At 39.2% G+C, this 14059-nt stretch overlaps 1 protein-coding gene across 3 annotated transcripts in view; it reads right to left on the bottom strand.

Moving 5' to 3' along the window:
- Positions 1–14059, bottom strand: part of LOC122668009 (E3 ubiquitin-protein ligase RKP-like) — a 38663-nt gene that overhangs the window by 19052 nt on the left and 5552 nt on the right. For 2 of the 3 annotated variants that reach the window (XM_043864532.1, XM_043864539.1), the window contains exons 3-5: positions 10702–11535; positions 6125–6285; positions 3721–3859 (exon numbers count right to left, since the gene is read on the bottom strand). In XM_043864532.1, coding sequence (XP_043720467.1) covers positions 3721–3859; positions 6125–6285; positions 10702–11535 — 1134 coding nt within the window. The remainder of the gene's footprint in view (positions 1–3720; positions 3860–6124; positions 6286–10701; positions 11536–14059) is intronic. The other variant, XM_043864546.1, reaches the window with a different exon arrangement.

Below are 14059 nucleotides of genomic sequence, written 5' to 3'. Positions count from 1 at the left end.
ATCACACCTACACTGAAAAATCAAAATTCAAGCATAAAAATATATATGTATTAGACATATTTCTCATGTCAATATATATGTATTAGACATATTTCTCATGTCACAGTTTGTTGAAAAGCAGGAGCCAAATGTGAGATTAAATAGTTGAAGCCACTGGTGACTCTCTGTGAGCATCTTTGGCAATGAAATCACCCCTGGAAGCACAACAGTCTACAGTGGGTGAACTGTAATTCTGTTCCTCACTGACCTCAAGTAAGGTGGCCAATCCGCTAAAAAAATGCAACTCAACTCAACTCAACTCGGCCTATCCCATACCAACTAAATCATGTCGGCTACACGGATTCTTATGCAGTCCTTAAACCTTAATTCCCAAGTCAAGACTTAAGGTCATTAGGCTGCTGACAGGCCAGGTAATAAAGTTTCATAGTTGCCAAGGCGACTAGGCAGCCCAAGGCGTTAGAGGGGCGCCTAGGTGACAAGTCACCCGCCTAAGTGGCCTACGCACCCTAGGCGTGCAGTATATGACTATATGAAATATAACAATGATAAATTTATATAATTATACTTGCATATAACATACAAGCCATATCGATGCAATATGATATAACTATGCTAGTAATGACCTAATATAGAAAATCAACATATAATAAAGTAATAAAGAAAGTATAGGATATAATAAGTATATTCATTGAAAAACAAGCAGAGGGTGGACCTAGGTGCAACGATAAGGTTGCTTCGAGTCTCCGGAAACAGCCTCTCCACGAAGCGGGGGCAAGGCTGCTTACATTATGACCCTCCCCAGACCCCGCAGTAGCGGGAGCCTTGTGCACTGAGTACACCCTTTATTGAAAAACAAAGCAATAAACATAAATCAACGTAAACTCGTGAAGTGTCAACAAGGAGTGCTATTGCCTCGGACCTAAGAAAGAGCCTGGATGCCAAGACGACACCTTGACAAGTATAAAAGTGAGTAATCAAGGAGTGAGAAGCTGTCAATATAGGTTCAGGCTTAGCAGAAAAATCCAGCACACAATGATTTACATGCTAACAGTTATTGCTAAACCAGTAAGACAAAACAGAATAGTATTGCAATCCGATTCAAGTAACAGAACTCAGGTTTAAAAGGATTTCTGATTCTTAGATCAGAATATTTACTTAAGGGTTCAGATCTGAAACTAATGAATACTAAATGATAAATCTAAAGCAGCATGTATGAATCAGATGACTGGAGAACAGAACATAAACAAATCAGATGTTGTTTCTATGCTAACAGGATATATAATAAAGCTGACCTGTTTCAGAGAAGTCCCGATAGCAAAATAGCCTTGGAGCAGCAGCCCAAAAGAAAAGGGCATAACAGGGTATCATAGGGGAGAATAGAAGAAGGAAAAGAGATTGATGGGAGGAAAATACAAGGGAGAAAAGAAATATGAGAGGGAGGAGAGGGGGTGATGAACAGTACTCTGAGAGAGAGAGAGAACAATCCAGATTTCATTCACATTATTAATCGTAGGGAGGCAAAGCCTCTTACAGATATCTATATAACTGAACTGAACTGAACAAAAAAGTGAAATAAAACAGAATTCTAAACTATCTTAGACGCTCCAATCATTGGCTGCTGTTGGAGAGTCCCTAATTGACTCAAATAACTAATTAATAAATAAGCAAAAGACTTAACTATCTAGGACACTTCATAAACTAAACTAACTTGACTACTTAAGCACATGGGACCCACACAATCTTATCTATATACTTAATCCCGTATACAGAATTAAGACCCCAAATATGGGCTTATAAAAGAGGTCCATTGCATTAAAAAAGGGCTTACCCAGTGCATGAGGCTCCCGCCACTGCAGGGTCTGGGGAGGGTCATAATGTACGCAATCTTATTCTTACCCCTGCTTTCGCAGAGAGGCTGTTTCCAGAGGTCCATTGCATTAATAAACCCAAAAATAAGAAGTCCAAGGTCCATAGAAACCAACCATGGGCCAAAATAAAGTCTTGGGAAACCCGATTGGCCCAATTGGACAATTTTAACTGCATCAGATATTTTTCACGAATCAGCTCTATTTAAAGCCATACTTGTTACTAGTCTTGGGCTATGCATTTCCTTCCTCTCCACGTTTCCTAGAGTCATTTTAAGCCTACCCCTGACTCTCTTAGCTCCTTCAATCTGAATCAAGTCATCCCCTCCAAATAGGACCAAAGTCGGTTTATTATTACGAACTAAAAATTCTAGAAAATAGTTATTGTGGTTATACTGACCGAGCCACCAAACTGTCCACAAGGCCACTAGAATAGTTTCTTGTAACCTTAATCATAGCCCAGGTGGATAAAAAGTGATCTATCCTCTTTGTTCATCCTTTCATGAGGTCCACATATATCCACAACAGCTCCCACTAGCCGAGAGGAGAGTCAGATAGGCTTATTTCCATCATCCGTACAGATTGTTGGGCGTCAACATAAAGCAGCCATAGTTCAAAATCTCAGTCAAAACCAACCGAGATTTCGCAAAATATTTCAGTTTCAACAAAGTTCAGAATGAAACTGGGTTGGACTAAGTAGGAATGCAGATTTTGACCGAAATTTCGGTTTTGACTCGGTTTCAGTACAAAACAATGCATATAAAAGCACTGACCCATTTCATGAGTTTCGAGTGGTTTCGCCAGTTAGAGGAGAAAAATTCAAAAAAAAACCTAGATTTGGTATTTTTGACCAAATCGCCTGCATTTCTTGATGGAACAGAATGTTGCGGACTGCTACAAAGGATCTACAGCGACGATTTGCCACATTTGAGCAAGATTTGTGTAAGATTCAAACTTATAGAATAAGGTATATACCCTTTTCCCTAAAGGTTTTGAGCCTTCTTTGAACTCTGTGGTTCTGAAATAGAGTGGGAGGAACGGTTTTGTAGGGGTGGTTTAACCTTAGTTGTACACTTGTACTTGACTACTTGTAACACTTGTTGTATCTATACTATAACACTTTGAGATAGTATAAATATTAAATGGGTTTTCTACATTCTTAATGCATATTTACTAAATTATGAGTAGAATAGGCTATATTTAAGAAAGTATTTAGCAACCTAGGGTATGAAACCAAACTACCATTTTGGGTGTTTTTTTTATACAATCTGAAGGTTCCAATATGTTTAGAAATATTTTAGGGTTTCCCAGAAGTTTCGAGCCAAAATATGGTCATTTGACAATCGAAATGGCCAGCCGAAACAGGCCTAGTTTGGGTCGAATTTTGGTTGAAACCTGAAATATTTAGGGTCCGACCCTTTCGAACCTTGGAAGCAGCACATTAAGGATTGGAGAGGAATTGTTACAGCTCAATGAGCCCCCTGCAATTTGTCGAACAGTTGGTACTTGGTATCACCAGAAAAGAATTATCCCTTAGTGAATTCTAGATATGCAGTTCTGATGAAACACAAGAAGAAATTAATCCTTCCACTGTCATTATCAAATACAAAAAAGCATTTTCGTAGTAGCTCAACATAAAGAAGGGAAAACTCATCTGGGCCAAAGGCCAGCTACAGAAATGGAGCTAGTGACAGCAGCAGGGCTAGATTTTTCAATACAATATGAAATGTCAGTGAAACATGCCACAAGCAATGAATTTATTATTCATTACAGTTGAAGTCCAGAAATGAACCATAAACATCAAATCATAGCCCAGTTAACTACAGTGCATAAGATGAAGAAATCATTCCCATACCAGTGCTTCAAGATAAAACTCGGGAATATAAATGAACAGTGAATCCATCTTGGTAAGAACCAAGAGCAATTCAACAATCCACCTGCATGTCGCATACATTCCTCTTTGCTTCCACTGAGACGACAGCGATATGCGATACCTAAAGCAGAAAAAAAAAAAAAAATTAGAGAAAAGAGGATAACGGATGCACAAGGGAACTTGATTTATACTCAATACTTTTTTGCATGAAAGGGTTGATTTAGTAACAGAACACCTAAGGCAGAAAAGCAACAATTGGAACCATAAAATATCATCCTAAAAAAAGGGCATAAACAGTGCTCGAGGCTCCCACCACTGCGGGGTCTGGGGAGTGTCATAATGTACGCAGCCTTACCCCCGCTTTGCGGAGAGGCTGTTTCCCGACTCGAACCCGTGACCAGTAGGTCACAATGGAGCAACCTTACCCCATTGTGACCTGGGGAGGGTCATAATGTACGCAGTCTTATCCCCACTTCGAGGAGAAGCTGTTTCCCGACTCGAACCCATGACCAGTAAGTCACAATGGAGCAACCTTACCGTTGCACCAAGGCCCACAACGGTAGGGGATATCACCTCTAATATCTAAAAATATGAAGAGAAAGGCAAGCTTTTTTCTTATTGTCAGGAAAGATTCATTCCGATATCTAACAACTCATTCTACATAAGCCCATACAAAAGCAACAAATAAGTTTTAACCACTAGTAGGGGATAGCACAAACCAGAACAATACAATCACTAAGAAAATCTATCAAACACACAGAACATAGTAAAGTGGGGGAGGGGAACAAAAGAAAATGGAATTAATATAGTAAATAAAAAACAAGGATCGCTTAATGGAAATCCAGGGTTTCTTTCACAACCACTTTGTTTTTCTTTTTGTGGTTGGGTATGCTTGGGAAGGGAGGGATCAGTTTCTGTGAAGTAACTTACAGCTACTGTGACTATAGCTGGATAGAACCAGGGAACTGGTGTGGAAGCACAATTAATAAAAAGGAATGGTACGATTACCAACTTACTGTCAAACCTAAGTGTCACGTCATGACATAGAAAGATTGAACCCATCTTATAGATTAATTTTCAGTTCCAAACAAGTAGGGAAAGTAACTAAAAAGTGAGTTTAAAGTTTTACAAAAGTACGAGAATGACACTTCACTGTAGTGGAATCTAGTGAACTTTCTACACGTTTGAACACTTTCTGTACTTGTCCTTATCAATATGACCACTAACATGTATGCAGAGGGGAAGCATGTGGACAAATGTGCAATGGACACAAACATAACTAGGTGCTGTTAAGTGTAGTTTTCTTTGGTCATTGAAATAAGAGAAGAACTGCAATAAGCAATGCATCTCAGATAGAGCCTGTGGAGAGCAAGGATCCATGTAGCAGACCCCATTTTGCTGATATTCTCCTGACTTATTGGGCTGTGACTCGTTCCTCTTACTTGCATCTTACATTTTTTCTTTTTTTCCATCTTTCGTTTGTCTTTTTTTTTTTTTCAGCTCATTTCCCATCTCTTCATCCCCCTTCTTTGTTTAGACCTCAGTTTTCCCTACTTTGTTTTGTTTGGATCCATGTAGCCAACCCGATAAGGCTGTTTTTTTTTTGTTGTTGTAATAAGCAATGCATCAAATTAGGACCAGGGGAAGGGACATAATACGAACCATAACAATTAAATGGGAAGGGAAATCTCCACAGTATAAATGAGTCTATGCCAAATTAAGAAAATAAGCCCCCCCACCCAACTGCAGCAGACCTTGGCATCCATAGTAATGTTAAGCCAGGTCGCAGTAGCACAGGCATCAAACAAGCACAAAATCTTCACAGGACCCTTCTAGGTTTACCGACTTATCCAATGTTGATGAAGAAATCAGCTTGCACTATCAACATCTCAAATAATCCGAGAACTATTTCATGGAAACGAAGACAAGATCAACTGCAACTCATCTCAATTTTTCTTTGTTTTATCAGTAGAAGAGAGAGTACTAGGAGAGAACGTAAAAACACCAAATACAATAGAAATCATACGTTGGTAAAAATGCAGAAAAGCATTAAAGTTTAGATTATTCAATGTTTAGCAAATATAAAAGCAACCATAAACTAGAACTTGTACATTACTGCAAACACTCAAAGGCAACACAAACTTTTCAACTCATCAAAGCAATCAACTTTTCATTAGAGCCAGATTATCATGCTTATTGTCCAACAAAAACAGACTAAAAGCAAATTATGGATCCTGAAAAACATACAAAAAAGGGAAAAGTGATCCAAAACAGTGTATACAAGTTGGAAGTTTTTTAGCCAGAAATGGAAATTATTAGATGTCTTTAAAGAAATATATACAGGTGGCAGTAAATTAAATACGAGTTTTGCAGTCATTTTTCTTACCATACACAATGTCTAACACAATCGATTAACTCTTCTCGATAAACATTCCGAGACTCCTTCAAACGCTTTAGTTGTTCAATACAAGCTTTTTCTTTAATTTGTTTGTCAGTTTCCTCCAGAAGAGATATTGACTGCGACTGATGAGACATGTAGTATGATGCCTGCATTAAAGACAAGGAATTTCAAGGGTTTGGTAAGGAATTATAAATGCAAATAAATTCATTTTAGAGTAATATGGATTTCATAGCAATAGGTGACCAAAACCCAGTTACAAGTAAATGATACTGTTTTTTCTGCTCATGTGCACACTGAAAAGGTATGCAAGACTAGGACATACACTACAGAGAAAATTTATAAGCACTTACCAGTACCATAGAATGAACCATAATTGATGATCTCTGTACAAGCATTATTAACTAACAATGAAGCATAATTGTTGATCTCTGTAAAAGCAATATCAGATCAAAGAATCTCTTCTTTCCTTATTAAAGACATTTTTTTTTGGTGGGGGGGGGATGGGAGGGGTTAAAGTTGCCCCAACACCAATGGTGAAAGCTTCACCGTCAACAGTCCATGAACTGGGAATAGTAACTAACCATGCTGGAATCATTTGGACGGCAAAGAAGAATAAGAGAAAGGTACATTTGGTCCTTCAAAAAGTTTTAACTGTACAGTTAAGTTTTGTTGCTAATATTTATTTTGGGTAAATTACATCTGGGGTACCTAACATTTAGAGAAACTACACCTGAGGTACCTCACGTTTGATATATTATGATTGGGGTACCTCGTGTTTTATAGATATTATGTTTGGGGCACGTCACGCTTCATAAATGTTATGTTTGAGCCTTTGAGATACCTTCTATTTTCATATTTCCAATTTTACCCCCACATCACTTTCTCTCCAATGGAGGAGCAAAACATCACCACAGCGCCACCGTCAACTCTGCCACCCCAAATGGTATATTCTCCAGTGCCCATGACAATGCCACTTCATCAGCCCATTACTCCACTTCTAAAGGGACTCCTCTGGTCTACCCTCCCTATACCATCACTGGCAGAGCCCCGCCGTTGCTTTTACGTCACAGGAGGTCATAAAGAGGAAAAGGGGAAGGCCCAGGAAGCATGGTACTCCCGAAGTTATTGGTGGAGGGAGAAGGAGAGGAGGCTTCGGGGTTTGCGGTGGAGGGGGAGAGAGAGAGAGAGGTTCGGAGCCAGAGATGGTTCTGAAGCAAAGAAGCTTGACAGTAGTGAAGTTGGTTGATGGTGTTTTTGTCGGGTCAACATTTCTTAGTTCTCCTCCTCTGAGTTCCCTTCCCTTAACCCTTTTTCCAACAAGGAATGCCGAGCAAAAATGACATTGTGATGAAAGATCTACAACAACTGCTTCAGTTGGACCTGTCGTGATCGCATACTCTGTTTAATTAATTCAAATATGGTGCTCTCCTAGACAAGTAATCGGTAGCACTTGTCACTATCGATAGCTCTATCTTGCGCTCTTCCCTTACTTGCTTCAATATGAGGATTGCATTGAAGGAGCAAGGGAGGCGATTAAGAAGCACACGGATGTAGGACCACTGCTAGTCTAATGTTCGAGCGATGCATCTTGTGTATATCGCATGCAGAAGTAGGCAGACATTTTTCAAGGATAGGAATGAGCCTTCACATGTCCTAGGGGTATGTGCAGGGAGGGACAGAAGGCGAGGTATGCGGGAGGGAGGGAAGAATGATGGAGAGAGAGAGAGAGTGAGAGCACAGGGGAGGACGGAGTGCTATGGAGAGGGAGAAAAGGGTGGGGGAGGAGGGAGTGATGTAGAGGACGGCAGCCAGTGATGCAGGGAGAAATTGGCTCACAAGGTTATAAATTCAACATTTCAATTCAAATGGGTCGAAATTTCGACCTAATTCGTGAGTTTTGACAGTTTCTATACAAAGAGAGGAAGAAAAAAAAACCAGAGTACCCCCAGATTTCGCATTTTTGCCAAAGCACCTACATTTCTTGGTGGAATAAGGTGTTGGGAACTACTACAATGCATCTGCATCAAAAGTTTGCCAGATTTGTACAAGATTCGAATGTGAACGTATACCATTTCTCTTGAAAATAATTTTTTGCAAAATAATAGGTGAAATATTTAATGGTTGGCCTTCAATTTTTTATATGTTCTACACTGTAGGCCAATCTACGACTTCACGAAATTGAATTAATCTTTATTTTTATATTATTTTTTAAATGACTGATTAAAAAATGATTTTCTTGAAATTGTTTTTTTTTTTTTTAAATAGGGTTAATAGCAACCTACCTGGGGAATCTGAGGCCAAACTACTATTTTGGGTGTGTGTTTTTACCATCTAAAGGTTCAAATATGTTTAGAGATGCTTAATTAGGGTTTTCCTAACATTGGACCACTGAAATGTAGCAGATTTCGGTCGAATTTCAACCAAAATATTTAATATTTCGGTTTCGACTCTAAACCTTGAATGAAAGGAATGAGAAAGTGAGTAAAGGAGCTGCTCCAAATACTGTAGCAGAGCCCCTTTTACAGCATTATAGGAAAAATTTGCCCACCAGCAATGTGAAGAACAGGCAAACAAGAAAATAATACAACCAGGAAATTCAACAAGTAAAGCTATTACATAGGTGATTTATGGAGAGAGTTTTAGAGAAGAAACATCTTCATTCTATATTCAGTTATAGAAAAGCATATAGAAGGTTACGTAGGTACTAGGTAGATCGTTTGGTGGTCTTGGAAAGAAAAGTGTTCCTAATATGTGTATCAATAAAAATAATGATGTGTATACTGGCACTATAACGAGTTCAGAACTTTTTGTGAACAGACAAGTGCCTGATCACAATTGACTTATACCATGATTCTAAATTGAACCTACCTCTTTCTATTGATTACGGATGGGTTTACTAGTAAAACAGAAGACAAGTTCCATGGAATGTGCTGTTTGCAGAAGATGACAGTGTTGCTTGACAAGAATAAAGAAATGGCAAAATCCAATTAAGAACCATGGAGAAATGCCTTGAGTCAATATACTTTCAAGGAAGGTCAGATTATTATATGTATCACACACTTGGACAAACAGGATAGATAGGGTGCAACTTTAGTACAATCGAGAGTATAAATGGAGGTGAAGATACCTCAAAAGGGTCAATTCCAGTGACTTGGTTCAATAAAAAATTTGAAGAGGAAGTTGCGCATAGCCCTCAGATCAGGATGGACAAAAGCTAAGAGGACCTTACGGAATCTGGAGAGTTGTGTATACAGTGTTTAATATCAAAACTAAATGCCATATTCTGTCAGATTAGCGATGGGGCTGAATATTGGGAAATGAAGAAACAACACAACACATATATAAGTTGAGTGTAGCTGATATAAGCCAGTAAAAAGGATAATAGCAAGACTAAGGAATTTAAAGAGTAGTGTCAATGGTAACAAGTTGATAGAGTAGTTTGGAATTACAGACGGCACGAGGATGGAATAACCGGTTGAGCACCCCCAGGCTGCCCCTAATGGTTATGGTATGGCATGGCTCTCAACGGGTTTTTGTCAAGTATGGCACTAGGAAAACCCCTTCCATCTTGCCCCACCCTAAGATGGTTAAGATATGTGCAACGAAACCAATAATGCACCAGTGAGAAGTGACATGGTCAAATTAGAGGAGATAAAAGAAGTAAAGAACAAGACGAAGGCTGAACTATGGAAAAGTACAAGGGTTAGTATGGTGACAGGTGAGCAAAGACACGAGTATTTGTGAGTTAACAGCAGGTATGGCCTTAAATATAGTGTGACGGAAGAACATGATTCGTGTAGCCAACACGAAATAGTTAGGATATGACACAATGAATTCAGTTTTCATGAAAATAAAAAGAGGCAAATTCCAACCAAAGTAACATAAAAAAAAAGGCATACCCAGTGAATGAGGCTCCTGCCACTACGGAGGTCTGGGGAGGGTCATAATGTACACAGCCGTCCTCCCACTTTTGCGGAGAGGCTGTTTCCCGACTCGAACCCGCAACCACTAGGTCGCAATGGAGCAACCTTACGGTTGCACCTAGGTCCGCCCTCGTTCCAACCAAAGTAACATCATTTAAGTTAAAAGCCAATTTAACAGGAGCATTAAAAGGGGGTGGGAAGTATTTCCTCCTCAGACCATATCCAACCACTAAAATAAACACAAGGAATTGATTATTTAAGTAGCAGTACGTTGGAACAGGTTCAAACAACAAATTTTATGTTTGAAATCATGGCAAGCTAGCTAGCTCTACTCAGCACAAATCATAAATAGAATGTGATCGTTTAGGATGAAACAAATCACTACATAAAAAAAAGGCATACCCAGTGCACGAGGCTCCCACCACTGCGGGGTCTGAGGAGGGTCATAATGTATGCAGCCTTAACCCTGCTTTTGCAGAGAGGCTATTTCCAGACTCGAACCCGTGACCACTTGGTCACAATGGAGCAACCTTTACCGTTGCACCAAGGATGCAACAAATCACTACATAATAAATACTATTTGTTGATAAAAACATTACAAGTATAGTTGTGAAAGTAGCAGCACCAGAATCTCCTCACCTGTTTAAAATTAGGAGCAAGACCCATATGATATAATAGCAGCATGGCATCTAAAAGTTCCTCTTCTCTTAGTGTTGCTGAAGACAAATGACTTGACCTCGTTGTTACACTCCTCGGATGATGTTGCAATGGCCGGTAAGAAAATTCAGGTTCGGATTGGTCACTTGAACTGGGTTTATTGATCATATCATCATTCAAACTTCCAGTGCTGCACTCTGCAGCAACATGAGCAGATCTATCCGGAATGGGACTGCAATAAGCCCGTGATCCTTTGAACCTGAGCTGAATTGGATCCTTAGTAATCCCTGTGAAATCAATATCAGAGCTTGAACAACAACATGGCTTTTGCCTGGTGGAATGTGTGACTTTTGTTTCTTCATCATCCATACAACCTTCCTCCCACTCAAACAGCTCAGTTTCTCCATCATTTGCAGGGTGAGAATTCAACAGGTGATTGAAGGATCCCCCAAGCCGAGAAATGTCAGTACGATGAGGATCATTTTTAAGGAAAAAACCTACAGGGAAGCTTCGCTGTCCACCTCTGTGAAGAAAACCTACATCATCTCCAACTTTTGTTCCAGTGCCCTTTATCCATCTACAGATGTCTCCCTCTGGAAACCCTTCAGATAGGAAATGGAGAATCACCGTATACAGAGAAACAATGACAGAATTACTAGAAACTCCAGGCGGTGGAAGGTTGTGATCAGCACCTCTATTCTTCAATAATAGGTTCTGTAAAAATGTCATGAAAACTGACCCAGGTAATCGGAGTGGTGTAATTGGAGGTATGAACAGTATGACCAAGCAACAAAGCTTCCGATGCATCTCCTCAATCTGTAAATCAATCTAGTATTAGTAAACATCATTGAAATTTGACAGAAACTTGAACCAGAAGTAGATACTTCACACAGTACAGTCCCCAATATGCTAAGAGGCAAATGCATTAAAGCAGCAGGGAAAGAAATCTGCCTCATCACAAAAACAAGAGGCTTAAGCATGTCAACTCAAGCCTCAAGTAAGTTGTAGTCGGAGTCGAGCATAGTTGTCAAGGCGTCACCTAGGTGTCGAGGTGCCTTGGTCACCTAGGATGCCTTGGTCGCCTTACGTCTAGACCTCCTCCAATGCCTTGGGTCACCTAGACGCCGTGACAACTATGGAATCGAGGCCTACCTACTGCATGAAGTCTAGAATAAAAAAACATTGTTTTTTTTTTGCAACTCATCTAGTTGTTACTAGTAAAATCTAACTGGAATATCTTGCTGGTGTGTAGGTTATATGTATTATGAAAAACATGTGTCCAACTGTTCACACAAAGGATTATTCCTCAACACCCTACCAAAGATCCATGACCCGTTCCTCACACAATGAAATTCATAACTACATATTGCCGGCTTCTATTGTTCTTCTTGACACAAAGAGAAGAGGATTAAAGGCAAAAGAAAATTATTTTGTGGTGCACTTGATGCAAGCTGATTTTCTACTCCAAACTCTCCTTCTTCTGCTACTTGCCACTTTCTTTTCTTTGTGATGATTTCTGGGAGTAAATGGTGGGGGGAAAGGGGCAGTACGTAAGGTAATAAAGGAAAGGGAGAAATCCAACATGAAAGCATAATGCAGAGATTGGAAGGCCACATATTGAAATCTCTTGAACTCTTTCAAGGTAGACCCAAAGGGATTGTAAGGTGAAAGATCTCAGGAGAGTTTATTCTTCATTCAGTACCTGTCTTAAAATATGAGCAAGTTTTTCTTCTCCAAAGGAGGGAAAAAAACACAGCAAAAGGGAACTAGATTCCACAAAATTTTGCCCTGTATACCAAATCCAATAAGAAAATTATTCTCTAATAAGCATTTCCATGTTACCAAGGAATACCCATTCTATCAAACAGATTGTCAAAGTTATGCAACAATCTTGATCAGACCCATATGCGTTTAGAGCATAAAATAAATACTTGCCAGCACCCATCCCTTTGCCACAAAATGATCTGCCACAGGAATCTACTAAAGAATCATGGTCCATATAGAAAAAAAGATATATAAGTGAATATGAGGTGTCCTTACAAACTTAACCAGAAGCACCCATTACACATTTCAACCACTGAAGAAAAGTATCTCACCCCTCAGACCCATGCTTCAAATTGTATGAGGAATAGATGATAATGGTTGTTATTATTATTTTTTTACCTACAAATTGGGGTCCTCCCTTTCACCACACCCACGGGGATGGTCTATAAAACTCATAACTATTTCTCATTTCCTCCTACTACAGGACGATTGCCTAGCCAACACATGGATCTGGATCTACCCAAACTCTTATGGTTCACACCAATATTACCCACGTATCCATTGGATGTCAAAGGACCTCCACAGAAGGTAATTTACTGCAGAAAATTTACCCTCTTTCGCAATCAGCTTCACTACAGAACCCATTGATATTGCTAATTGTCCACCCTTTCCAAGTGAGATTTCTATGTTCTGTATGGCCACGCCTAAGGACATGTTGATTGAAGTACAATCTTCTTTTTGATTGATCAAAATCCCTTCACAAAGTGTACAAGCTTCTTCCAAGGAATAGGGCTTTCAAGATGTATATAACATTATGATGATATCTAGACAAATAGATCATATAGAATACGGCTTGTTTGTCAAAAAGCTTTTACCAATTCTAACAAATTTTCCTTTTGGATTTGTTGCAATTATTCTAATTAGATCCTTTCAATTTCTGAATCGAAGATATGTTTACGAAGTTCCTCCAACTTACTGAAATGCAGTACATTTAGTAAATTCATTAAGTCAGCTAGCTCCAAATTGTACGGATTTCTTCCAAGCAATGTTTCCACATACCATTGCTCACACTGTTCACACCCAAACAGTTCATCTTAACCTCATAGTCATTGACTGGAGGTCCTTTCAGAGCCATTGACTGAATAATAGACCATCCAGTTGGAAGTTGGAATGATTGGATCGCTTTAGTAGTTCAAACAGACATATTGCTGAGCAGGTAAGGTATATTATTCAATCAAAAATCATTAAGAATCATGCGAAGAGAGAAATCCAACCACAAACCATCCTGCACAATGCATCAAAGCCATAACCACCATGCCAGTTTCATGTTAATAATGAGATACATTTTGCTCGTATATCAAAATATTATAACACACCTACTTAGATATGACAGTTCATGTACTACCCCAAATTCTGAGACCCTAATGTGCAGAGCTGACTTATGTCATTTTGGATTTTCAGGGTGTTGAGGGGTAGCTTGGTACAGGACTCAAGCAGGCATAAGGTATGTATGTTGGATCTTCTGTGTTTGATGCTTAATGTCCTATGGTAATGCATGTTTTTTTTTATGTATGTA

This window comes from Telopea speciosissima, chromosome 1, assembly GCF_018873765.1.
Source record: "Telopea speciosissima isolate NSW1024214 ecotype Mountain lineage chromosome 1, Tspe_v1, whole genome shotgun sequence".
Classification (NCBI taxonomy): Eukaryota; Viridiplantae; Streptophyta; class Magnoliopsida; order Proteales; family Proteaceae; genus Telopea; species Telopea speciosissima.
The sequence above is the reverse complement of the archived record's forward strand: the minus strand, read 5'-3'. Positions and strand labels throughout refer to the sequence as shown.